Below are 27233 nucleotides of genomic sequence, written 5' to 3'. Positions count from 1 at the left end.
GTCCCTGCGGTTCTCCTCAGCTCACCCTCCCACCTCATTCCAACACATCCTCCCAGCCCAGGCAAAGGCAAAAAACGACAGTGCACAAATCAGAACATGCCACTCCTCCGCTTCAAACCTCAGTGTCCTCCCACAATCCTGAATGGAAGCCAGACTCCAGCAAGACCATGGGCCACGCGTTCTGGCCACTGCCTACCACCCCGGGCTGCCACTCCCATACCCAGTCTATCTGGATTCCCTCCCAGCCACATGACCTTTGCCTGGCTGATCTTTTCTGACTCTCACCCACTGCTTTGTTTCATGAAACCCAGCTCCTTCTTCCCAGGGTTCTGAGGTCGTGTACCCCAACTTCTTCCCAACCTTCATACCCTCACACTCACATCTGTACCCCTCCCACATTGTCCTCCCTTGCTTTTCAGGAACCTGGTTATTATCACTGTGTGAATTTGTCTCTTCTACCTCGGAGATGTAAGCTCCCGGGGAAGGGACCTTCATCTCTCTGGTCCATTCCTTGGTTTGCTCAGAGGACTGTTCCCCCCACCTACCCACCGCATCCCAATAAAGAGCTCCTCCCTCCACAGCCCTTGGAGTTTGACACCTCAACAGAGCCCATTCTGGCACTGCTAAGGGATCCAGGCCTTCTTCCTGGGTAAAGATGGCTCTGAGGGCTCCTTGGTCCCTTCATTTTGAGACCTATGTGCATGCTGAAGTCCCCATCGGCAGCCTCTTTGTATAATGAACAGCCACAAATGGCAAAGCCTTTCAGGCTATAGCAGAAGTCACTTCTGTAAAAATCTCAAGAGTCTTCTACTAATAAGTGATGAAGAAATACACATACCCTATTATCTGTTGCTGCATGTGCTCACACACACACACACACACACACACACATACACCACATACATACATACACCACATACACACACATACATACACACACATATACACACAAACACATAGACACACACATGCACATAGACACACACACATACACACACACATACACCACATACACACACATACACATACATACACCACATACACATACATACACCACATATATACACCACATACACACACATACATACACACACATACACACACATACACATACATATACCACATACACACACATACATATACCACATACACACATACATACACACATACACACACATACACACACATGCACACACATATATATACACACATACACATACACAAACACATAAACACACACACGCACATAGACACACACACACATACACACACACTAGGAGGGGGAGTAAGTTTGGGATATGATCACACCCAGCTTCTCACCATGCGTTTCACCTCTCCACCCCAAATTATTGTTATAACTTCTACCTGACATCCCCTTCCCTCTTCCTTTCTTAGCTGGAATCCTTTCTGGCCTCAAAGGTTGACACCATCAGTTGCCCCTCAGAGTGTCTCTCTGATGCACTCAAACAGACAGAACATAGCCATTTGTGCCTTCCACAGCACCATGCAATGTTTGTTTACGACTCATTCTCATCTCGGTCGTCATAGAGACTCAGAGATGGGGCCACAGCCCTCAGTGTGATGCAGGCACTCACAGAATGACACACATAGCAGGTATCTGGAGCCAAAGGCCAGAATCATCACATTCCTAGGCAGAGAGAAGGAGGTTTCTCAGAAGGCAAGAGTCACCTGAAGACTGTTTCCAATCGGTATCCTAGGCAGAGACAGCACCCAGTCAGGTGCAGAGGCATGACTCAAATAGGATTACAAGATGTCCTCCAGTGCAGGGCAAAGTCCAAGTAGCATCGGGTGGTGGGAGATAAGGTGTATTTACAGCAGGAATCTGGACTTCAAGCAGGGATTCAAGGGGAGCTGAAGTGGTTTTGGTTCAAAAATGAATAATCAAATCCCCACTCAAGGGAGATCCTTATCCATCCACAGCCAAGGAGGCAGGATTAATAAGAACGAGGGTGGAGGCAAGGTGACAAGTTATTGGACTGTTGTAGTCAGAGGCAGGCAATCTGACAGCCTGAAGGAGATGGCCACAGAGCGGGAGAGGAGGATGGTCTGCGTACTGAGGAGGAGCCCACACATGGGGCGGTGGGGCTGGCTGATGTAAGGGCTGAAGGGGGACTAATGAATGACTCCAGTTCCCCAGTGGGACACCCACAGCTGGGACCATGGCAGAAGGGCCTGAGATATTTGGAGGGAGGTGATGAACTCAGGCTGTATTTTGAAGTGGCTGTGACTCACAAGTGTGTGTTCTAGTGCCTGGCACGGTGCCTGTCAGGAAGCTGCGGGACAAACTAAAGGATGAATAACGAGAGTTCCCCCAGTCTCTGTAGCCTCGCACTTCCAGGAAGATTCTCTCTGAGTTCTATTTCCTTCCCACCCAAGCCCCACCTCCTCATTCACAGCCAGGATTGCTTGGGACTCAGAACTGTCTTCCCAAAGAAGCTCCCTAGGAGTGAGTGGCCTGGCCTCTCTGTGCTTCCTAATGCCCTGCTCTAGTCAATTTCCAAGCGCCTGGCACCAAAAAGCTCCAGTCCCACAACTCTAAGGACACCCAAAGGATCATGGAGTTCACAATATTGAGAGTTCCTGGTGGTACTCATCCTAGCCCAAAGATGTCGGCTAGGTCTCTATTATGGGTTGAGTCTCTGCCCAACCCTGTTTCCAGGTAACCTGTGGAAATCCTTGCTCTGTTTACGTTGACTTGAGAGACAGGGTCTGGTCTGAGTTGGGAAGAATGAGGTCCTGGCTGGTCACCCAAGCCAAGCCTGAGAATGGAATATGACTTCGGCCTTGATGAGGGAAGGCAATAAAGAATAGGTCATTCAAATCTGGAAGCGGTACATGTGGCTGAGACCCCAACCAAGAGAAGGCCCAGGGAGGTCTAGAGGGCTAGTTCACATAGGATCATGGCGTGGTGCTGATCCAACAGGCAGTTTGACCTCTAGGCCCCAGAAATTGGCTGCCCAATGGACTTCCCTGGGACTCATACCAATTCAGGTCCCTCCTAGGTCCCTGGACTCTAAGGCCATCAGAACAATGCTGCATGAATGTTGGGAGCAGGACGTCATCTCTCAGTGGGTCCTGAGGAAGCCAAGGACAGAGTCCTGACTGTAGGCTAGAGTTATATGATCCGCATGAGTCTTCTCCACACATCCTAACCCCAACAGGGCCTGAGGCTCTGTCCCAAGAGGCTTAGCTCCCACATGAGCATCCCTGCCCATCCCCCCTTCCTTCTACTTCTGCCTCATTCCTTTCATGTCTGTTTATGTCTGACTTCCTACTCCCAGCTATGAGTTTCCAGAAGGTAAGAAGTCTGGCCTGCTCCAGGCACCACAGGAGGTTTTTAAACAATGCAACTTGCAAGGACTAGGCGGGTTCTTGAATATCGAAGGGAGGCCTTGGTTTGAAGGTATCTATCTATTTAGGGTGGGGCAAGGTGAGGAAGAAAGAGTAAAGAACAAGTGTGGCCAGGGTGGAGAGGGGACAGAAGGTGGACATGACCAGGATGAAACAGCCCTCATTGTCATGCCCAAGTGACCCCAGCTCAACTCCTCTGACAGGCCGTGTTCTATTCACAGGCAAGACTTGGGCACACACCACACCCATGAGTGCAGCACATTAGCATAAAACACACGTACCAACCCAAAGCTTTGCTTGGGCCTCTGGTCCATCAGCAGCCTGTCCCTAACTCAAAAACCAGGCTCACGAGACCACATATTCCTTTTCTTGTTTGTGGCCCCAGTGCCTGATGCTAATCCAGGGCCCCCAGGGGAGATATGTAAAAGGTAGGGAGATGAGGGGCCACACCCAAGGCCAGAGGCCTACAAGGAGGAAGCTGGGGAACAGGGGTCTCTGGTGAGTCTCTGGCACCTGTCAGCATACTTACTTAGGTCCACTACAGTGCTGTGTGGTTGGTGGCCTGAAAGGCCGCCCCGCCCTCTAGAGTCCAAAGACCACAGGTGTGGCTTCCTCAAAGCCTGCTTCCTGGCTCTCAGGCCACCTGATCACCAGTAGGTCTCTGCCTGCGGCGCTGGCAGAGAAGCCAAACAGAACTCCCTCGGACAGCACTGGACCACTGGCTCAAGCATCGGCTTCCTTGGGAGACCAGACACCAGACTGCACTGGGAATCAGGTAAGAGCCTATCTCCAGCGAATAGCAAGGATTGGGGATCCTGGGGCCAACATGGACACTGCTGTGGCTTCCTATGGTTGGGACATCTTGTGGTATCTTCTTAGATTCAGGAGCAAGGATTAGCCTCGGGAACTTAGACACCTGCTGGAGACCAGGAAAGGCAAGGAGCTCTAGAAGGCTTCCTCCAAGGTCAGCCTTGTAAATATTCCTTCCTTGCTCTATACATACCTATGTATACAAGGGAGAGCAAAGGCCAATGCCTTTAAAAAGGCCCAGGCAGGTCAAACAGCCCCCAGCCCTGGAGTGTAGTTTCTTTAGCAGTAGCTGTCATCTCTACCAGCCAACAGGAGCCCCTGGTGACCTATAGGGACCATCCTGATGTGCAAGACTGGGACAGGGCTAATCTAAAAAGGGCTCCTTTTTCTTCCATTTAGAAGCAGGAATTGAATGCCACAGCCTAGAGGGTGAGGGAAGGTAGAGGAAAGGGACAGGATTCTAGCACCCTTTGCTCTTCTAGGAAAGGGGTTCTCCCTGACAGGGGAACAGAGATCAGCCGCTTGTCTGTGTTCCCATGACGCTCACTTGGAGAATAATCTTTCCACCTGTGAGTCACCTTATCTGCTCTCTATCATTTTCATAACAGTCCCCATATATGGGTGTGGGTGCTTCCTTACACTTTGGTCAGGATATTCCAGGGTTACAAAGAACCCAAGTGTGCCAAGCCGATCGATACGTGAAGACGCACAAAACCGTGTTAAAGGCACATGGATAATACATCCTCTTGACACATACACACACCCAGCACATACAACTGCATGACATTTAATTCCACTCCATCTCAAAAGATGTGTGTTCTAGTGCGGCCCTCCCCTATGACCCACTACCTAGTAACAGGGACACATTTGTAAGCCACATAGTTCCGGTTCATTTCCCTACTAAACAATCAGTGTGACCCTAGGCCTGTTGTCCTCGTTGAGTGGCAGAGTCCTCATCTGAGAAGTGGGGATAACAGCTTCAGGTCTGGGGTTCTTTTGAGTACTAGCTGGGTCACTGAGGCAAATCCCTTAAAGCTACGCTCACCACTTGGTGCTGGAGAATTACCAGTTGTCAGAACTGCTGTGACCACTACTGTTGTTACGGGGGGAATGGGCAGCGCTGACAATGGCATCTGGGAACACTCTGGGCAGGCGGTGGGAATACCAGGCAGTTGGCTGTGAGCTGGATTTAGGGAGTTCCGGTGGGGAGGGTCTCTGGAAGAGCATCTGGGAGCACCAAAAGGAAAAGAGGCAGGAGTGGTGGTCAGACATCAGATGAGTGTAGGTCCCTAGCAAGTTCCACCTCCCACCACAAGTCTGTCTATCTTCTATCTCTATATCTAACACACACACACACACACACACACACACACACACACACACACACACACACACACACCAGGCAGGGTCATTAGCTGGGAGCTTCCTCCCTATTTGCAGAATTAAAACAGGGCTTGCTACTGTAACTGAGGCCTCTGCCCTCCCAACAGAAGCAACTCATTCATGGTCTCTTTCACATCTACTCCCAGAGTAAGATCTGAGCCCAGATTCAAATAATGGGAAGCCATCCATGTAGTGCCCCCTGCCCAGGCAGGCCCCTCCTCCCCTGATCCATGGTCTCCAAACCTAACAAGATGAGGACTTCTGGAGCAGGACATCAGATGGCTAGATAGGTCCCCCGGAGTCAAGGGCTTTAGTTCTGGTCACAGAGTCCCCAGGTCAGAGCAACATCAGCCAGGCCCTGTACTCCTGTTCCTTAGTCTGATGACTGTCTCTGGTTTATTGTGATTCTAGGAAGCTGTCCTCAGCAGTGTCGACATGTCCCGGCCCAGCAGCAGAGCCATCTACTGTAAGCTTCATTCCTTTCCTTCCCTGCTCAGTCCCACTCTGGGCCAAGCTCTCCAAACCCCATCTTCTCCACTATCCCTGCAATTGTCCAAGCCTCACCTCCCTTCTGCTGCCCACTGCCCTTGACTTTGTACCCACAGTGCACCGGAAGGAATACTCCCAGAGCTTGGCCTCAGAACCTACCCTCCTGCAGCACAGGGTGGAGGTGAGTACCGCTGGGGCCAACAGTTTCTGAGTAGAGCTAGCATTCCTGTGTGCCCACTGCCTTACCAAAACATAGAAGCCTGACCCTGACACAGCAGCTTAACCTGACTGAACTCTGTGGAGTCAGTCACCTATCTTGGGGCCTAAGGGTCTGCCGAGCCAAGGGGAGTATAGGATAGTTCCAGGCAGGTCCAGCTAGAGGTTGTGGGAATGTGTGCTGGGTCCCTAGACAGAAGTGACAGAGTAAATAGTCAAGAGCCACAGAAAGCTATCTTTTTGATCTCCCTTGTTTTCCAGCCCATCTCCTGCACTTTGTTCAGGCTTACACAGGGCTGCTGGGGAAAAGGTATGAGGGTTGCAGCTATAAGGGCCAATGTCACAGAGGGGAGAGTCATCCTGCACTCCCAGACCAGGTCGAGCCACTGGAATGGAGTCTTTGGCCCCACCCAAGTGGACAGCTGGCACTTGGTGATCTGGTCATTTTAATTGGCTTTAAAATGACAAGGACGTGGTCAGAAGAACTTTTTCAACTAGGACATGGTAGGGGTCACAGTGCATGGGAGTAGGGGGTGGACAGAACCCACCCCCACCCCTACCCCAATAGCCTCTGGTGTTAAGAGACAAGTAGGAAACTCACAGTACAATAGAGAAGGGGCTCCCCAGCCACTATTTAGCTTCTCTGTAGAGTAGGGCTGGGAACTGGCTTCATTGAGACCCATCAGGTGAGAGCAAGAGGAGGTGGGCTCAGGGCAACAGGCTATCAGGCTCTGCTGAGTTACTAGCAGTGTGGCCGCAGGCTGCAGCCGTTCAAAAGTGAGGACTGACAGTCCAGGGGCAGGAGTTAGACTGATTGTCCCCAACAGGAACCTGGGGCAATTGGAGGATGATTCAAGAAGCCAACATTTGGCTGTGGGAAGAGAAGAGGGTGGCTAAGGGGAATGGCACGGACTTGGGGAGAGCCTGAGAGCGCTTCAGGTCTCTGTGCAAGAATCAGGAAGAGGATCCTTGACCTTCCTGACAGCCCTGCGGCTCCGGGTTGGCAGAGCTGGAAAGACATCTGGGTATGGGCAACAGGTATGGATAAAGGCACGGGTCAGGCAAGTGAGGTCACAGACCTGGGGACAATATGTCCTAAATGCAGCAAATGGACTGATGAAGGTCCTGCAGCCCACACAGAGGAACATGGATTATTTTGTCGGATGATTGGAACCCACACCAATGACCGCACAGTGGTCCTGGAATACTCCGTGTATCACCTTAGCTCTAGACCTGGAAGCCTCTTCAAGAATCCAACTTCTATGAGCTATATTGAGAAACATGACCTCCCTTCATGGGGGACCAAGGACACACCTTCCTCCCTCACTGTCTTTTCCCTGTCTGCTAACTATCAGGGATCCGCTCTCCAAACCTCCTCCAAAGCCAGTCTCTTCCTCTCCCCTTAGCATCTGATGACATGCAAGCTGGGGACACAAAGAGTCCGCGAGCCGAAGGATGCCTTACAGAAGCTTCAGGAGATGGATGCCCAGGGCCGAGTGTGGAGCCAAAACCTGTTCCTGCAGGTCAAAGATGGCTGGCTCCAGCTGCTGGACATTGAGACTAAGGTCAGCCTTCTCTCTAAACCCAGTTATGGGCCCTAGCTAACCCAGGATGCTGTAGAGCAAGGATCAGGCTCTCTGCCTGCTTCTCAGTGCCTCTCCACATCCAATACAAATCTCCAACCAGGTAGAGGCAGGGTGGGAAGTAGGGGAAGAGGCCTAAGAATCAGGATAGAAACTCTACCAGCCCACTGAGGGCAGGAATGACCCTTTCACAGGGGTCAGTGTCTCTCGGTGACCTCACACTTGGCCTTTCCATCTGTTTTAGGAGGATCTGGATTCTTACCGCCTGGACAACATCAAGGCCATAGATGTAGCACTTAACACCTGCTCCTACGACTCCATCTTGTCTGTCACTGTGCAGGAGTCTGGCCTGCCAGGCATCAGTACTATGCTGTTCCAATGCCAGGAAGTGGGGGTAAGTGACTGGATACGGTGGCCAGGGGTGGAGTCTGGTGATCGTCGTACACACACACACACACACACACACACACACACACACACACACACACACACACACACATTGTAATACCTGCTGCTTCCTTCAGGCAGAGCAGCTCAGGACAAGCCTGCAGAAGGCCCTGGAAGAAGAGCTAGAAGAAAGGTAGGCTGCCTCTGCCCTGTGACATATGGGGTTTCTTAGCTCATGTTTAAGAGTCACATCCTGGGGTTGGGGATTTGGCTCAGTGGTAGAGCGCTTGCCTGCAAGGTCCTGGGTTGGGGTCCCAGCCCGGGGAAGAAAGAAAAAAAAAAAAAAAAAAAAGAGTCACATCCTGGCTGCACATTAGGAGAACTCATGATTCTGGAATCTGACAGACACATGCCTAGAACTAATGAAGGCTTAGACCGATGAAGGGTATGGAGAACATGCTGAGTGTATTGGATACTATCTACAGAGGCTGATATAGAACCCAGGAAAGCCCAGGGACTGGGCAGAAGAAACATGATGGAGTCAGGGAGGCTCAAGTAGAAGCTACGGAGAAGGAGTTGGGTTCTTAGAGAAAGATGGTGAAGTCCATGGGGCAGAAGTATGGGCTTAAGTTTCTCTCTGTGTCTCTCTCTGTCTCTCTGTCTCTCTGTCTCTCTCTCCCTCCCCCCGCTCCTCAAGATGTTATCAAAGTTATATCTTTCACTATACCCTCAACAGACCTCGATTTGGAGTCCATCATCCAGGCCAGGACAGATGGAAGGGGTCTCCCCTGCAAAGGCCAATCCCTATACATCAGGCACCCCCTCTGGAGCAGAGGTTCTCTCCAGAGCACAGGTTTCCTCCAGAACAGCCACACGACATGACCCCAGAACGAAGTAAGTTTGTCTGAAGGCAGGAATTGGAGAAGGTTTGGATCAAGTCAAAGAAGTTGTAAGCTCATGATCCCTCGCCATCCACCACAGGCATCACGCCATCCTCAAGGTCCCTGACACACTACCCAAGTGCCCGAGAACCCAATGGCTTCACTCTGCCTCCTCCCCCAAGGCGTGCTCCCTCTCCTGAGAGCCCAGAGAGGGATGAGGTAACTGAAGGTGGTCAGGGGCTTCCAGACTCCCAAGGTAGACAGGGCAGAGCTGGGAGCCAAGGCTGGGAATTATGGGATTATAGCAGGACCAGGGTAGGGAGTTTCAGGGTTTTCATAACCGTCTACTCAAGGCCATGTGTTGTTGGGGGTCCAGGAGGTGCTGAACCATGTCCTAAGAGACATTGAGCTGTTTTCTGGAAAGCTGAAGGAGATCCAGGCAAAAAATAGTCATAAGAAGATAAAACTTGGGAGAAAAAAGAAAAAGTACCAAAAGGGTAAGTGCTTCATGCCAGGGGAGAGACGCAGGGACATCTTGGGAGGACCCGTAGACCCCACCTTTATTCCTTCTCCCACAGAGATAACACAGGCACAGTACATTGACTGCTTCCAGAAGATCAAGTTTAGCTTCAACCTCTTGGTAAGTAGTTCTGGCCAGTTCTGGGCCCTTCGCCCCTAACTTCCCTTCTCTCTGATGTCAGCTACCCAAGCCTTTCCCTTCTCCAGCTTCTCCTTCTCTTGAGACTTTCGAAGGGTACCAAACTCTAAGCCAAGGCACAAAACACTTATGGGGTGCTAGGGTTCTGGTAAAGTGGTGAAGATGGTAACCAGCATTGTCCTGTGTCTTCAGGGGAAGCTGGCCTTGCGGCTGCAGGAAACAAGCGCCCCAGAGTTCGTGGGCCTCATCTTCCAAACCCTGAGATTCGTAAGTGGAGGGCAAACAGCCTGGCAAAGAGGACAAGCTGAAGACCAGGGGCAGCAAGGAAGGGACAGAGGCTGGGGAAGCAGCAGGGCAGAGGGAGCTGTGCGACCTACCCTTTACTCAATACGTACCTTTGATACAGGATGTCACTCAAGACAAAACCCCCAACAGACCCGAAAGGTTGGCAACAGAGTCAAGGATGCCCAGTCATGGAGGGGGTGGGGACAGGCAGGAAGTGAGGAAACAGAGCAGAGGGACCCTTGGGTCTTTCCTAGTCCCTTCTGACTAAGACTACTGAGCTCTTCTGTTTCCATTCTTCCTCCAGATCCTATCCCAGTGTCCCGAGGCTGACCTTACAACCAAAGTGATTTCACCCCTCCTCACCCCCAAAGCTATAGACCTGTTGCAGTCCTGTCTAAGCCCACCTGAGAGGACTCTCTGGAAGTCACTAGGCACAGCCTGGACCACCAGCTGGTAAGTGAAGACAAGGGCCATGGAAGACCCAAAGCAGACATAATGCCTGGCCCAGTGTGACTCTATCACAAACCAGGACCACATCCAGAGAATGGGGAGGGGGGCTCCAAATGGAGTACCCAGCTTTTCACTGAATGCTGCCTTTACCCAGTGAGGAAACATATTTCCTCTGGAGAAAAAGCAGCAAAGCCAGTCTTCTACTAAGGTTCATTTTCACTAGAGACAAAGTGAAAACTTGGTCTCGGGCTAGCTCAGAATTTCACAACAACTGACACAGGAGATGCCACAGATGTGACATCAGAAAGTTGATCCGGCAACCTTCAGGGCAGGAGTTAAGAGATCCAGAGAAGCCATGTTGCTACGGCTGGTCAGGGTGGACATGGGAGCAGTTAGAGAGCCTGGGAATTGGAGAAAGAAACTCACCTAGACTAAGCTGTCACCACAGGAGCTATCTACAGAGGCCACACATCTGGGCCCCCAGCTGAGAGGTCCCACCTATGTGATAGAACAGTACCAGAGTGGACACAGTGAGAGGCTTGTGGTTAATCCAGTGGGAGCCCCTGGCTTTGCTTCCTTAAGCACAGTTTGTTCTAATTTCTGATAGCAAAGCCCAGGGCTCTGGGCAATGGTTACACGAATAAAGCAGAAGGCGGCTGGGCATGGTGGCGCATGCCTTTAATCCCAGCACTCGGGAGGCAGAGGCAGGGGGTTTCTCTGTGAGTTTGAAACCAGCCTGATCTACAAAGGGAGTCCAGGACAGCCAGGGCTGTATCACACAGAGAAACCCTGTCTTACAAAACAAAATCCCAGGCAGAAGGATAAGTAGGTGGAAGGCAAAAAGAAATCAGAGTTAAGAGAACCCACAAAACAAAGGGATACAACTAAAATTAAAAAAGCTCATCAAAACCCCAGAGACATCAGCAGGCAGACATCCTGAGTCCAGAGCCTCGGACTGGGAAAGAAACCTACCATCTGTTTGATGAGCAGTTCTTTTCAGTTCAGGCCCACATGAAGTTTTTGTCCAGTTCAGTTAAAGACATGAATTAGTTCCAATGCAACCTACTTATTTTGATGGTAGAATATACAAAACAAAATATACCAATTTCAGCATATACTTCAGTAGCATTAATTATACTGGTACTGTATACCAACACCTTTTTCTAGATCCAGAATTTTCTCTTCCCAAAAGGAAAGGCTAAACTCCATAAAGGACAACTCCTCATCCTACTGCCCCGAGCCCTAGCTACCTTTGCTGTATGTCCATGAATGTTGGACTTATTCTAAGTGAAATAAGGCAGGCTCCATCATTTGTGATCAGCTGATTGTATCCATATGTCCTCAAAGTTCATCTGTTATAGCATGAGTCAGAGTTTCATTGCTTTTGTGATTGACAGGTATTGCTTTGTGTAAGCATCAGCATTTTGTTTACCCTTTATCCAGCAACGGACATTTTGATTATTTATACCCAAGGCATCTATTTTAATGGCTTTATTTGTCTAGTTGATAAATGAAGAAACTTATAAATCCTGGGCCTCTTGTAACAGTCTTAGACCCTGGATCCTATGGCCGCACTGGGCTTACATAGCCCTTGGGGACAGCTCTGATGTCTGCCTGGTATGATCAAGATGGGAAAGCAGGGTCTGTAGACGACTGAGACCATGAGCCCTCAAATGCTTTCATTCAGCCACCTTAGAAATGTTGTTTTATGTTTCAAAAACTAGCATTACTTTACAATTTTGAGAGATAGTCAATAATGTGCCCGCTGTGCAAGCATGAGGACCTGAGTTCGAATCCTCAGTACTCACATAAAAGCCACGCAGAGTACTGTGTCTTGTAACCCCCGTGTCAGGGTCAGGGTAGGGAATGGAAGGTCCATGGAGTGGCTCAGCCAGCCTGGCTAAAAAGAAGTGTGCTGCTTCATCCAGGAGGCTTGGTAAAGCAAGAGTGGACCTTAGCTTAAAAGAGGTCATTACCTGGTCAACAGAAGACCTGAGCATATTATAGGACACAGGGAAGGCACCAAAGAAGAAGAGCTCACTCCTAATAAGTAAACATGTATTCTACAGTACCAATGACTCAGCCATAGTGCAAGAAAGACAGCCCCTTGCTGCCCCAGCCAGGAAGTACAACATGGTAATAAACAGATCTAGGAGCCATGTACTATAAAGTGAGAGGCTATATATAGTAAATGCAGAGGTGAAAAATTCAACTGCCCCAGTGAGGCAGGGAGAGGGATTTCCAGAGTTGAGTAAGCATTCTCAGGCAGTAGGCATGGAGTCCAGAAATGACGCAGTCCTGAGCCATGTGTAAGGGAGAGTGAGAGCCAAGTACCAGCCCCATCCTGGCATTGGGGCAGAGCAGCCTCACTGGGATGTGTCTTCTACAATGAAGATATTTGTGCTGTGTTGTGTTAAGGAAAGAGAGTTAGAAAAATACTGAACGGATCAGGCATGGTGGCACAGGCCTGCAATGTCAGCTGGAGGTTAAGGCAGGAGGATCACAAGTTCAAGGCTAGCTGAGGCTACAGAATGAGTTCAAGGAAAGCTTGGACAGCTCAGTGGACCCTGTCTCAAAAGTAAAAAATGTTTTAAAACGGGTGGGACACAGTGGCAGCAGGAACAGAACCTGCACAGGTCTGGGCCAGCTGGGATCCCAGTGCTGAGAGAAGAGGGCTTGAGCCTCTATCCAAAACCTGGAGGCTATCTCCAATCAATAACTGCTCACAAATGAAAATTTAGTTTTCTCCAACAGAGTCTCACTGGATGTACAAACTACTTCAAAGGCTGGGCCTTGTGCATAGCCATAGATGGCCAGCACAGAACCAAGTGAATAGCATTTTTGAAAGTGTTGTTGTCTTTTGTCACATAATGCTTTGTAGACAACAGTGTTTTCTTCTTCTTCTTCTTCTTCTTCTTCTTCTTCTTCTTCTTCTTCTTCTTCTTCTTCTTCTTCTTCTTCTTCTTCTTCTTCTTCTTCTTCTCCTTCTTCTTCTTCTTCTCTCCTGCCTCTTCCTCTTCCTCCTCTTCCTCCTCTTTCACCTCCTCCTCCTCTTCCTCCCCACCTTTCTCCTCTTCCTTTCAGGTCCTTTGTGCATATATTATGTTATGTTTTCCAGTTTTGTAGTTTTTTGGGGTTTCTGTATGTGTGTATGTGTCACTGTATGTGCTTTTCCTGAGCCCTTTCTTTGGCTCTTTTTCTTCTACTTGTTTATGTCCTATTATTGGTTGGTTGTTTTTGTTTTATCTAATTGTATTTCATTTTAATTTTTTAATGCCTGTTTGTATTCTAGAGGGGGGAGGGGGAGAAAGAAAGAAAGAGAGAAAGGAAGAAAGAAAGAAAGAAAGAAAGAAAGAAAGAAAGAAAGAAAGAAAGAAAGGAAGGAAGGAAAGAAAGGAAAGAAAGAGCATGGATTTGGGTGGGTGGGGATAGGGAAAGATCTGGGAGGGCTTGGGGGAGAAGAAACTAATCAGAACATATTGCATGAAGAATCCCTTTTCAGTATAAATAAACAAACAAATAAATAAGAAGGGGTAGAGCCAGTATTTGAAAGACCCCAAAGGGGTCTCCAGATTACATTATTTAATTCTAGGGAGGCAATATAGCTATACTTAGGAATCAAGATGAAGGTGCTCACTGATACTTACACTTATGGATGTGCTCCTGAGGAACTATTTCCTCCCTTGTGGGTTTCCTGCAGCTTTTCTTCTGTATACACGCACCATGTCCCCATTAGCCACAGATCCCTGAGGCTAGGCCTTCTCATCTCCTCCCTTTCCACATCCCACAGGCTGCTACACAGTGGCCCTAGACTCAGCTTTGTTCTCTCCTCAGGGCTGACTGGACAGGCAGCGAACCACCGCCCTACCAACCCACATTCTACGACGGCTGGCAGATCCCAGAGCCCTACTCCATGGTAAGGGTTGCTTAGCACTGAGATCTACATAAAGTTCTTCCAGTCCAGATCAAAATCACAGGACAGCTAAGGGCTGGGTTATATGGGTACCTGTTGGGGAGGTGAGCAATGGCCAAGAGGCAGCTGTCGCAGGCCTGTGATGGGCTGGTTAGCCCCTCCCTGCCACTGTGCTGGCTACCTCCTCTTCTAACTCACTCTGGTTTTGTTGCTTGCAGAAACCCCTAAGAAACCAGGATTCTCTTTCCCTCCGGTACGTCACATGCTTAGTGGATTCTCCAAGTCACAGGGAGGGAGGCACAGGGCAGAACCTTTGCATCTGTGAATCCCAGAGATGTCCGTTCCCTTATCCAGACACAGACACGTGCAAAGAAGTCTCTGCTACCTTGGGTGAAAATGCAGTGCCTTAGCTCTTAGCTTCCAAATGCTCCTTGTTGTAGCCTCTGAGTCCCCATAGATCAGGTATAAAATGCTCAGAGCAGAACCAAGATCCAGAAAATTCTACCACCGGAAATGTTCTCAGGGACAAAACATTTCAGAGCTTTTCCTGTCCTATAAAAACATCTTCCCTAGTGCCCTGTTAACATTATCGTCATCCAACACTGTGAAACCCAAAAAGTCACCAACAAACCATACTAGGAGCTATCTGGGGCTCTTGTGGCTGGCCAGGGGCAAAATTCTCACTCTTCATGCATCCCAAATCTGTCTCTCGTGTCAGAGGTTCTAGGATGAGAAGCAGTCTACATTTCCCTCAGGATGAACCATACGACCATAGCCGTGAATATGAGGATTCAAACCTTCCACTCCCCAGCCCCAGCCCTGACAGAGCAGCCCTGAAAATGCAAGTCCTGTATGAGTTTGAAGCAAGGAATGCACAGGAACTGACTGTGGCCCAGGGAGAGATTCTGGAGGTGAGGCCTATGCTTGAAGCCAGAAAAAAAGGAGGTAGGTGGGAAGTGCAGTTAACCTAGAGTGGGCAGCTCTCAGATAGAGAAGAAAGTGGGAAAGGTCGGGGAAGAGACCCAGTCTTGGGGACAGAGGGGATTGGGGGATGGAGGCTCTGGTGGCTGATACGGTGATTCTTGGCAGATTCTGGACCAGAGCAAGCGATGGTGGCTGGTGAAGAATGAGGCGGGACTGACTGGTTACATTCCCAGCAATATCCTGGAGCCCTTGCCAGCTGGAGCCCCTAGAGGCCACCGACAGTCATCCTTTAGGGTACTGCCCAGGCTGGGATACCCAGAAGCCCTGAGTCCTAAGTCAGAGGTGGTAGTAGGGAGGCTTAGGTGAAAAACAGAGATGACTTCAGTTCAGTTTAATCAATATCATTGCATGCTTCCTTGGTGCCAAGTTCACTGTTAGGTCTGAACAGAGGTTAAGTCAGGGTCCCTGCCAAACTAGAAAACCAGAGGTAAGATAAGGGGCTTGCTGGGATCTCAGCAGAAGGGACCAATATCGGAGGCCATGCATGTTTGTAAGACGGGATAATCTCTGACTTCTACTATGACCTCTGACTTCTACTATGCCTTGATTTAGGCTCCAATGCTTCGTCTTAGCTCAAAGCCTGAGGAGGTCACAGCCTGGCTACAAGCAGAGAACTTCTCCACTGTGTGAGTGCCCAGTCCCTTGGGGGATGAGGGGAGAGCCCTATAAGGGGCTCAGGTGAGAACCACAGATCCCTTCCCCCTCAGAGACTTAGAACATGCAACCTAGCTTCCATTGTACATGATGATTCCATCTTGGGCTTTCTTTGTTGAACAAAAGCTGCTTATCTGAGCCTAGGGTAGGGCACCCTGTGGGGAGACCATATGTGGCGAAAGAGAAAGAGTCAAGGGTAGCGAATTCTGGACCTGGGCAGCCACCTTAGCCATCCTTTCCTTCCAGAACATTCTCTTCTAAAGCACTTCTGCCCTCAAACCTAGGAGTTCTGTGGTTCACTGAGACCAAACCAATAGGCTTGTTCCTGTACCTGCGGATACGATACCTAATTCCTGTAACCCCAACTTTCCCTCTCTACACAAATACTAAGACCCAGTATCTCCCCACCCTCCCTCTGATGGGTTCCACCATTGTTATTTACAGCACTGTAAGGACACTCGGGTCCCTAGTGGGAAGCCAGCTACTTCACATGAGACTTGGGGAGCTGCAGATGCTGTGTCCACAGGAGGCTCCACGAATCCAGGCCCGGCTGGAGGCTGTCAGAAGGATGCTGGGGGTGAGAAAGCCCTGGGATCCTGACTCCTTTTGAGAGGTTTTTAATCCTGCTGGGGTGAGAAAGGGAAAGCTGGGATCACTAGGTATGGGGTATTCCTCTGGGGGCTTAGCTTCATCATTTGGGTGAGTCTTGAAGCTCTAAATCATATTGGTGGGATCCCTCACTAGTAACCAGCCCCATCTGAATTATTTTCGTCCTTTAGATGACTCATTAGAGACCAGCTCAAATACCTCTAAAACCAAGGACCTCTCACATGCAAGATGGAGTATTTGGTACCCAGTCAGAGCCCTTGGAAGCCCTCTTTCTGCTAGTGGCAAACGACATATCCCAGATCACACAGCAAGATGAACAGACACTGAGGCAAATGGTACCCTCATTGGGTTGGAGCCCCTGTCCGGTTACTATTTATTTTACCCTAAGCTTGGTGTACTTATTCCTAGTCTTATTCCTAATCTCTTTAGTCCCAATCCTTCCAATAAAGAGCATCATGAAGCTTGTTATATGACCCTCCCCTTACCATTTATTCTGGGCCTGACTGGGACCCAAAGCAAGAGACAGCAGGGAGCTGGGGTACTGAGCACGGAAGAGCAGCAACTTTACAACTACATGAACGGAACGGAACGGAACGGAACCGAACCACACCTAACCCAACCGAACTAAGCTAAACTACAATTGGACTAAGAGAACTCACTGCAACCTACAGCTGAGGATCAGCCTTCGGGGACTAGGGGACATTCTTTCTCCTCTCTAAATAAACTCCAAAACGAGGCTACATGCACCATCACTATCCTATGAGCACTGCTCCCAGCCTAATCCAAAGTTCCTAGTCCAACTGTAGGCACAGCATGTCACTGACACAATACTCTGCTGACAGATGCAGGCTTTGCTCACTCTGGCTGGTGATGCCATAAGGGAGGTACCATGTGCTCTCCTTGTGAGCCTTGTCTTTCGAGCAGTGATTGCTAGGTGAGTCAACCTTGAGCTTCCTCTCACCTGTCACTTCAGTGGCAGTACATAGGAACATTGCTCTGGAAGGTGAAAGTCCTCGGGTCCACTGTGTGAACTCAGGCAAGTTGATTCACTCCCCGGATCTCTGTCCTAGGTTAAGTGAAGGGTTAGGGCTGTCAGTGGCTCGTACTGTCTTTCGGTATATGTAGTTTACTTCAGGCTCAAAACTCATGGAATGAACTTGTCTCCATGGAAGAGAAGCTATGCTTCAATTAAGAGATTCTACAGTCAGGGCTGGAGAGATGGCTCAGTGGTTAAGAGCCCTGACTGCTCTTCCAGAGGTCCTGAGTTCAATTCCCAGCAACCACATGGTGGCTCACAACCATCTGTAATGGGATTTAATGCCCTCCTTCGGTGTGTCTGAAGACAGCTACAGTGTACTCATATAAATAAAATAAATAAATCTTATAAAAAAGAGAGATTCTACAGTTAAGGTTTGGTGTTCTCATGGATTCAAGAACCCCAATAGGTTAAGATTGTCCAGGAAGTTTCTTATGGCTGAATTTATTCAAGATCATAACATCACCCAGAACCAAGTACCTTATTTTCAGATGGACTCTATCATCCACTCTCAACTTCCTGGCCTCACAAAATCCTCTCTTGTAGTCAGTAAATAGAGTATGAAAGCAAAACCTTTACCGAGAGAGAGGGGGGCAGAGGGAGGGGGAGGGGAGGGGGGAAGGGGCAAGCTAGCAAGCCAGAAGAGTTAAGATCTTAGAATGGAAGGAACCACGAATCCATTGGCCTTCGTCCATCTTAGAGATAAAACCAGGGAAAATCTACAGGATTAGAAAACAAAAACGTGAGCTGGAGACATGGCTCAGGGGTTAAGAGCACTGGCTGCTCTTCCAGAGGTCCTGAGTTCAAATCCCAGCAACCACATGGTGGCTCACAACCATCTGTGATGAGATCTGATGCCCTCTTCTGGTGTGTCTGAAGACAGCTACGGTGTACTTATATATAATAAATAAATAAATCTTTAAAAAAGAAAACAGAAAGAAAGAAAAGAAAACATGCTGTCCCTCAATGTCCCCCCCCCTAACTTCGTAGAAAAGACTGTGGCAAGGTAAGAGGCTCTAAGGCTAGCCAAGGACAGTGGAGCCAGCAAAACTCAAGTAGCACTAGGCCATCCTGTCTGAATCCTGGACCACCCAGGGAAATTGAGTGGTCCATCAATCTTCTCCAAGCTTCAATTCCTCTGTCTATAAGATGGGCAGAACCTAGTCACAAAGTTATTTAGTCTAAATTGGGATATACTATCAAACAAGCATTCCCTGGCATGCTGGTATGCTCTGTAAGTTTTAGACTCATGCCTCAAGGTAATTTGTCACTGGCGTTTGGTTTCTTAGGAGGAATAAATTTAAGACGTTATAGAGTCACGCGTTTCTGTACCATTTCTTCTTTATTTTAGCAAATTGTCCTTTTACAAAGTTTGAAGTTTGATTTGGCTAAACTAATGGGGAAGCCCTAATTTCCCACACCAGACTTGGGGAGTCCAGAGAACTGTGCTGGGTTGAGAGAGCAGAGCAACTCTGGGCTCCCCCAACCTGACTCCTCCACCACAGCTCACACAGCCTCCCCCTGCCCGGCGCTGGCAGTGGTTTCAAGGGTCTGCTCACTTTTCAGTCTCCTGAACTCTGAGTGAGCACAGAAGCTTGCTTCTTCCTCACACTGTGGGAGCATCCCCAAAGCTCATACTATTTCACAGGAACTATAACACCTATGTTGCTAAATCCAACTGCTCATTCTCAGACTTCATTATACGTGACCTGTCAGCCACATTTGATGTGGTCGTTTACATGGTCCTCCCAGAGTCTTCCATTGGTCTCCAGGACACCTGGTTCCCCTCCACCACACCAGTCACTCATTCAGACTCCTTCAATGGTTCTTCGTCATCCCCCTGCTTCTAAGTGTCTACCACAGCAGCCCACACACCTTGTCTCTTGTCTGTGGCCTTTACTCCCCGGCTGCTTGTAAAGTGCCGCCTTCCTGTATGCTGACATTTCTCTGCCGGAGTTCCCGGTCTTCTGCACCAGTACAATAGATTGCTTCCTGGAACTATTCACTGGAGAGTGAACATCTCACTAGGACCACTATACACACAATCTTCCCACAGGAGCCTCCACTCCCTGCACCCTTCTTCGCTGTTTTACTCTGCAATATGCTTAACATTCTCAGACTTACTGTACACTTGATATTCGTTTGTTTCTGCCTCTCCCCATTAGTGTGCACACTCCTCCAGGGCAGGGACTATTGTCTGCTGTTTCCAGTTTCAGCTCCCCAGCACCTAAAACAGCACCTACCCATAATAGATGTGCTAATAAGCACCAAGGGACAGTAGAGCAGGACTTCCTCCGGCCAACTCTACACAAAGAAGCCAGAGCAGCCTCCTGAAGAGGATTCTGGCTGTGTTACTCATTCCAGCAAAGCGTCCAGATCCATACAGTTCACAAAGTAAGCGTGTGCGTATCCTGAGCGTAAGAATGAGAATACCCTTAGTAGAGGTGTGATTTAAGGGTAAGGTACTAAAACACAAAATAGAGCACACCTCAATCATTTTCACATTACATTCTGAAAGTATATATTGAGCTAAATAATGTATACTATGGATTCACCACCTCCTTTCTTAAAAAACTAGAAGCAAAACATTTAAAAATAATCACATGTCTGTCTTCTATTATATTTCTAGTGGGCATTATGATCTAGATCATATACACTCCCCACAGAGCAGAGAGAAACACTCAAAGCCTCTGTCTGGCTGTCCAAGACCTTTTGCAACTTGTCCCCAAACGCTTAACATTCTACCTCTTTCTCCTACAGTCTTATAAACCAGCCTAATGCGACGGCATCTGCTGTTTGCCTTGCATATCTATTTCTCACTTTCAGTGTTTGCTCTACCTTCCTCTTTCCTGGAGTGTCCTTTGAGGCATTTCCAGTGGGCATGACCTATCCTTTATCACAGTGGCCCTATTCAGTGTCCCTGGCCTCCCTCAGTCTCCACAGAGCCATTTGTATCTTGCATAGAAAATGTTTCTACCCACAAAGTACTCTAGGTATTGCCTCTACCTGAATCGTTTCCTACCTCACAGTTTTATGTGTCTAAGTGATTTATTGGGTTTTGTTGTTATTTCATCATGCATTCCTTCTCAGCCCTTCCCATGTCCTACCAAGGGAGCCAAAGTCAGCGGTTCCCTTGTGGTCAGAAACCCGCAATGCCAGCTCGTTGTGCGAAGTGACTCACGCTCCCCAGGTAACCCACTGCCGAAGAATGAATGCATCAACAGCCCTGAGAGAAGTTCGCACCAGAGTTTCAGGAGTCACAGCATCTGCGCCTGCGCAAGGCCAAGTGACCACGCGGAGGGCGGGTGGAGCACAGAGCGAGAAAGGAGGAGGCAGTTCAGTCGCGTTGACCCCGCCCACAGCGTCCAGTATAAAGTTAGCCGCCCACAGTCCATCGCGTATCCCAGAAGGGGCTAAGATCTCCCAAAATGTCCTGCTCCAAGTCTATGGTTCTGGGTTACTGGGATATCCGCGGGGTGAGTGGGCCCTCGCAAGCCCAGACTCTGGAACAGAGAGATGCAGGCGGGTGGGCGGGATCAGGGACAGGCGGGCCGACCTCCGGCCGGCCTATGGGGTCCCCAGGCCCGTGGGTAGAGGAGGGGACTGGACGTACCCGGGTGTGAGCTAAAGGGCTGCTTAACGACAATTTCCCTCGACAGGATGCAGGGGCTTGGCGGCGTTGGGTTGGGGACGTTGATGGACGGGGGTTAAAAGCAAGTGGGCACTGCGCAGGCGCTCTGACTGGGGTCTTTCTCCATCCTCCGCCTTTAGCTGGCTCATGCCATCCGTATGCTCCTGGAGTTTACTGATACCAGCTATGAAGAGAAACAGTACACGTGTGGGGAAGGTAATGAATGTCATGGGTGCCAGTGGCCCATGATGGCTCTCCAGTGGTCTTTTACCCAGAGGGTTGCACCACACAGAGATTGTGTGGGACCCCTGCTCCAGTCAGCTGGGAACTTTGCCAAAAGAGACCCATAATTCTCGCTGGCTGTCCAAGCCCCTCTTAGTAAGCCGCCTTTGCAGAAACTCAGGGGTTAGCTTTTGGGGATTGGGAACTTGAGATATCAGGTCTAAGACGTTTCTCAGCTAGGTTGGTAAGGGGCTTGGGTCCCACTTCTCTCTTACAGCTCCTGACTATGATAGAAGCCAATGGCTGGACGTGAAATTCAAGCTAGATCTGGATTTTCCTAACGTAGGTAGCCTTGGAGGAGTGGGCAGAAGGGAAGGCCTTTGAGTGTATCTGTTTTTACTTCATCTCTAGTTTGGGAGAATCTAGAATAGAGGCTCTTCATGCTTATAGAATGGATAGAATTCAAGGGTCATTGAGCAGAAGTGAGAATAACATTTTATTTCCTACTAAGGACTAAGAAACACATTCTCCTCTCAAAGACATGCTAGAAGAGACATTAGTTGCTAGCCAGGTCTCTGACCTTATCACTGATAGTATTTTCATAGTATCCTAAATGTGCCCTTAAGGGTTTTGGTTGTTAAAAGACCTGTTCTTAAATGTGTCCATAAGCACACTACTCTTACAGTTTTGCTTGAAGGTATGAAATAGTTACATTTTGCTTTTTAAAGTATTCTGAGAAAAGTCTATATGCCACACTTGCATTCACCGTGCCACACAGGATTAAGCACTCTTGTCTAGGATCAGGTGAGGACCAAGTGCTACTTTCTATTTATTTTGTTACTTCTCCCAGCTTCTCCTCTCTCATGTTCACACCTTGCAAGTCTTCTCTTTTCCAGGCGAGTGGAGGACCTGGAGGTCTAGGTTCACATTAACTTTCCCCTTCTAGCTGCCCTACCTTATGGACGGGAAGAACAAGATCACCCAGAGTAACGCCATCTTGCGGTACATCGCACGCAAGCACAACATGTGTGAGTGGGCTAAAGGTGGATGAGAGAGGAAGCAGCTTGCCCACCTGGAGGTTGGTAATCCGAGGCTGATTTATTGCCATCTGGCTACAGGTGGTGACACCGAAGAAGAAAAGATACGAGTGGACATCATGGAGAACCAGATAATGGACTTCCGCATGCAGCTGGTTCGGCTCTGCTACAATTCTAACCACGTACGTTTCCTCATCTGGAACCACCCATGTTGGGCTTCAGGCCACAGTGCTAAGGATTCTTCTGCTCCCTTCTACGGTTGCCATCTTTCTATCAACCCAAACTGTAAGGATTAGAAACGGACTCTGTAGTGTTGGGTTTGGGTTTGTCCTGTAAGTCTGGCGTTAGCTCCTCCTCCTTTCCAAAGCCCAGCTCTCCATCCTGCCTCCTCCAAGTAAAGGCAGAAAGAAGATGCCCAGAGAAAGGTGTGGTGGGTCCATCACTGGTCCAGGCCCTGACTACAGCTATTAGCAATTCTGGGGGGTGGGGCAGGGCAGTGTGTGTAGAGGCCCAAAGACAGCATTAATGTGGGACCTGGGGATCAGACTCTGGTCACCCCCAGGGAACCATTGTGTTCACCCAACAATAGTATTGCTCTTTTTCCCTCCTAGGATAACCTGAAGCCTCAGTATTTGGAACAACTGCCTGCACAGCTGAAACAGTTCTCGTTGTTCCTGGGGAAATTCACATGGTTTGCAGGAGAAAAGGTAGGAAGAAGGCACAGGGAGAGGCTGCCTGGCTGCCTGGCTGCCTGGCTGCCTGCCTGCCTGCCTGCCTGCCCGCCTGCCCGCCCGCCCGCCTGCCCGTCTGTTTGTCTGTGTGTGTCTGCAGGTATTGGTGAGCTCCCCAGGCCTGACACTTCTTATCCTCGTTCTAGCTGACCTTCGTGGATTTTCTCACTTATGACGTCTTGGACCAGAATCGTATGTTTGAGCCCAAGTGCCTGGATGAGTTCCCAAATCTGAAGGCTTTCATGTGCCGTTTTGAGGTGATTTTCACTATCCCGTTCTCAAAGAACTTTACACAGGCTCCCCCATAGCCCGTGGACCTCACTGTACTTGCCCGATACCAGCTTCTGTCTAAATGGTGAGACACCTCTGGGCTTTAAGTCTCGGGATGATCGTGGCCTTTACACTGTGAAAGCACTGGCAGAAGTAGGTGGAGGCAGGCAGCATGTTTGTTGTGGGTCTGCAGGGCTGGGCCAGAGTCCTAACGAGACCTGGAATGCTTTTCCTTCAGGCTTTGGAGAAGATTGCTGCGTTCCTGCAGTCTGACCGCTGCTTCAAGATGCCAATCAACAACAAGATGGCCAAGTGGGGTAACAAGAGCATATGCTGAACTGGAGCTCGATGCTGCTGAGCCATCTTTCCCTCAAGGGACCCACCCTCTGTAAGCTTCCTGCCAGCCTTGTCCCATCCGATCTGGAGGGGCCCGCACTCTGTCTCCTCTGCTCCTTCCAATAAACAGCAGTTAAATTATCTGGTGTCTAGATGGATTTCTTGGTGTAAAAGCCAAAGAAGCGGCGAGGAGATGTTGAAAATGGAGATGTGAGTCCATGCATAACTATGCTGACATTCTTTACTCCTCGGCTGAGTTCCAGGGCTAGAACTCCTCCCCGAGCCCAAGTGGGCACCGGGAGGAAAGGTGTCGCCCAGTTTGGGTGGCAGGTGCTTTTAAACAGACATGGCGCCCCTGCGAAGCCATGAGGAAAGTCAAAGCTGCGTGGTGCTGAGAGACGGCAACAGAACTGGAGCTCACAAGCGGCCCCTGTTGAGCAGGGCAGAGAGCGTAATGTGATAAAGATTTCAAACTGGCAGGCTTGTGAGAGTTGGAGCAGTTGGTTACTGATTAAAAATTGGAGAGCCCTATACCTCACACTAGCAATGTACACAGACAGTGCTGGTGAACTTGGAAGACTGATCCAGGTCCCTGAGGAAATGATCTCAGTCCTAAAATGCAAATCCTATCCCGTGGCCCAACTACTCTTTCACGTGAGCTCACTAAAAACCTGTATACCCAAGAAGGCAAATTGTGGTGGTGTCAGATAAGGAGCAAGTAGATGCCATATGAAAGCTAGGGACTATCAGATGGCAGGAAAGGCATGGAATGACACGGATGCCTGGTGACTGTGGGGACACACACTCAGTGCCAGCATTAGAGAGGCAGAGACAAGCAGGTTCCTGGAGGTGTACTGCCCAACGTCTAGCCAATGGTCCCTGGCCAGTAAGATACCCTGTCCAAACTGGAGGATGTGGGAGGGAGGCATCCTGAGGAATGACACCTGAGATTGTCCTCCAGTTTCCATGTGTATGTGAACACGTACACACGTGTACAGGTGGACAGACAGTGTGCAGTTGGGTGCACACACAGAATGAGCTATATGAACCAACATGGATTCATCTGAAGGCTGTAGTCAATGTACAGCGAGGGTCAAGATCCCCTCTCAAGGCCCAGTTGGATGAGGTTCTGCGACCAAGCTTGTGATCGTTGGTACAATTCAATTTCTGCTATTTTGCTGAACAGAGATCTCAGCTTCTTGATGGGTAACAGCCAGAAGCTGCCACCTTCCTCTTCCTTGTAAATGAGTCTCCTGGGGGAGAGAGAGATGTAATTTTATGTAACACAGCCATGGCACTTACATCCCATGTCTCTGTCCTAACTGTTAAGGTGTGGACATCGAATGCCCTCCAATGGCCAATATGCTAAAGATTCCTCCAGCTGATGGTGTTTTGGGGAGATTGTAGAACCTTTAGGAGAAAGGGCCCTTGGAGGAACATGGGGCTTTGGCTCCTTCCTCTGTCTCTCTGTCTCCCTCCCTCCTCCCACCCCAATTTCCAGGATGCCACAAGGTTAAAGGGCCTCCCCAGCCACCCGATCCTATCATCAGGTACCGGGGCCACTACAGACCCAAAGCAACAGGGCCAAGGGACCAGAGATTTCCATCTCTGAAATTGTGAGGCAAATTAACCCTTCTACATTTCAAGTTGATTTATCCCAGGTATTTGTCCCAAGGGCAGAAAACCGAGACACCACTGAAGGTAAATCAGCCATTGCAGGGGAGGGGATTACACAAGGGCCCTAAGCTGGATGTATGGAAGCCATCTCAGCGTCTGCTCACCCCAGGACAGAGGCAAGGAAATAGGAAATTAGTCGTGCAGCTTCTGAGTAGCAGTTCTAAGGCAGGTGACATGAAATAGCATACAACACAGCAAGCAGCCGTCAGGTAAACACTTGAAGAGCACAGTCTATTTCTGTGGGGTTTTTGGTTTGCTTTGGTTTGGTTTTGGCTTTTTTGTTTTTGTTTGCTTCGGTTTTGGTTTGGTTTTGGGGGGATTTTTGTCCTGACTGTCCTGGATCATACTCTGTAGACCAGACTGGCCTCAAACTCACAGAGATCCCCCTGCCTCTGGCTCCCAAGTGCTAGGATCTTCTATTTTTTTTTTCTTGGCATCACATTGATGGCCAATTGTATGACCCAAAAGTGTAATGCAGGACAATGAAGGAGAGAGGTGGCTCACCAGTCCCCAGTCAGTCTTGAACTCTTAATTCTAATGTGGCCCAAGAAAATAATTCTGTTACAATGGCCACCTTTGGTCGATTCTGGTGAAGATAGCCTATCATCTCATAAGGACAGAGGGACGAAAATACTGATAAATTAGTGACGTGTTTATTCAAGTCACCTCAGTAGGTAAAAAGGCCTTGTTCTCCATGCATCCCATTTAGTGGAGCAGTTCCCCGAAAGTGTTAGGAAGCTGGTTGGTTTTGTTGTTGTAGCTCGAGTACAGGCTTAAAGCATTTCCCAATCACAGGGAAAATAGCTTACATGATTAAAAGACAATACACGGTGGAGGTTGTTTCCTGATGCGGTGGGCGGAGCAGGGACACTGATACCCTAGGCTTAAATCTGCCTGGAAAGCCAGCTTAAGAGGGGCTTATGAGAACACCTGGCCTCTATAGAAATTACACATTCATTCCTATGTCCTCCAGTGCAGGACAGAGCCTTTAAATGACTGTGCTGGTAAAAAAAATGCTGAAGCTGGATGGTGAAGGGGAGGAGGAAGGAGTTGAAATGTGCCAATCACTTTGCTGCTGACCTCTCTAGTGGCTTCTGAGGTCCCCAGCTAGCCTTGATAATGACCTCTGCTCCTCTCCCAGCTGTAGCTTTTCACCTGTGTCCTCCCCACCAACCCTGGAATGCTGGCTTTGACCTTACTGAATTCCTTGTGGAATAGCTCAGGTTGGACTCTAGATGTGCACAGCCTAGGTTCCCATCCTGATTCTTCCAGTCCCCACCAGTGGTAGCCTCCTATGTACAGGTCTATTGTAATGAGCGAACTGCTCCCCTGACTTGTTCTGAGTGGTGAGTTAGTTTTCTAGAATCCTTGGCAATTGATATTATAAGTATTATACCGACTTACCATCTAATTCCATGTAGCGCCATGTTTTCTTCTGCTTTTTCATGCTTCTGACCTATTCGGTTGCCCTTTGTTTTCTCTGCAGCTCCCCACCCCATTGCCCCATTCCCCTACTCACCTTCTCCTCCAAACCTAGACCTGACTTCTGCTGAAGCTTGTGGAAGCCATCACTTCCCAGTGAGAAACCTCCACAAACCTCTCAATCCTAAATGCAGACT

General features: G+C 49.1%; 2 protein-coding genes across 3 annotated transcripts; both read left to right on the top strand.

Moving 5' to 3' along the window:
• The first annotated feature begins 3985 nt into the window (after positions 1-3985).
• Positions 3986-17147, top strand: Eps8l3 (EPS8 like 3). 2 transcript variants are annotated; one of them, XM_032897505.1, is made up of 20 exons: positions 3986-4147; positions 4252-4336; positions 5977-6031; positions 6171-6235; positions 7677-7835; positions 8098-8247; positions 8378-8433; positions 8977-9134; positions 9222-9340; positions 9498-9618; positions 9700-9761; positions 9972-10046; positions 10369-10517; positions 14349-14430; positions 14646-14680; positions 15146-15338; positions 15517-15645; positions 15964-16037; positions 16510-16642; positions 16845-17147. In XM_032897505.1, exons 3-20 carry the CDS (start codon positions 6001-6003, stop codon positions 16854-16856), a joined length of 1803 nt encoding a protein of 600 aa, XP_032753396.1. In that variant the 5' UTR covers positions 3986-4147; positions 4252-4336; positions 5977-6000; the 3' UTR covers positions 16857-17147. The 2 variants fall into 2 exon arrangements, with proteins under 2 accessions (XP_032753396.1, XP_032753395.1); XM_032897504.1 differs by lacking the exon at positions 4252-4336.
• Positions 17148-21034: 3887 nt separating this feature from the next.
• Positions 21035-24078, top strand: Gstm3 (glutathione S-transferase mu 3). Its single transcript, XM_032897503.1, has 8 exons — positions 21035-21186; positions 21482-21557; positions 21841-21905; positions 22510-22591; positions 22682-22782; positions 23212-23307; positions 23478-23588; positions 23840-24078. Exons 1-8 carry the CDS (start codon positions 21139-21141, stop codon positions 23936-23938), a joined length of 678 nt encoding a protein of 225 aa, XP_032753394.1. The 5' UTR covers positions 21035-21138; the 3' UTR covers positions 23939-24078.
• Positions 24079-27233: the final 3155 nt, after the last annotated feature.

This window comes from Rattus rattus, chromosome 3, assembly GCF_011064425.1.
Source record: "Rattus rattus isolate New Zealand chromosome 3, Rrattus_CSIRO_v1, whole genome shotgun sequence".
NCBI classification, from domain to species: Eukaryota; Metazoa; Chordata; class Mammalia; order Rodentia; family Muridae; genus Rattus; species Rattus rattus.
This window is presented reverse-complemented; position numbering and strand designations above follow the sequence as displayed.

Excerpts from the sequence above, each read along its gene's own strand:
- Gstm3 (XM_032897503.1), top strand. The coding sequence starts at position 21,139 with ATGTCCTGCTCCAAGTCTATGGTTCTGGGTTACTGGGATATCCGCGGG. Across the intron at positions 21,558-21,840 it reads ACAGTACACGTGTGGGGAAG|CTCCTGACTATGATAGAAGC; the intron begins GTAATGAATGTC and ends TCTCTCTTACAG. Across the intron at positions 23,589-23,839 it reads CTTTCATGTGCCGTTTTGAG|GCTTTGGAGAAGATTGCTGC; the intron begins GTGATTTTCACT and ends CTTTTCCTTCAG.
- Eps8l3 (XM_032897504.1), top strand. The coding sequence starts at position 6,001 with ATGTCCCGGCCCAGCAGCAGAGCCATCTACT. Across the intron at positions 7,836-8,097 it reads TGCTGGACATTGAGACTAAG|GAGGATCTGGATTCTTACCG; the intron begins GTCAGCCTTCTC and ends CATCTGTTTTAG. Across the intron at positions 9,135-9,221 it reads CGACATGACCCCAGAACGAA|GCATCACGCCATCCTCAAGG; the intron begins GTAAGTTTGTCT and ends CATCCACCACAG.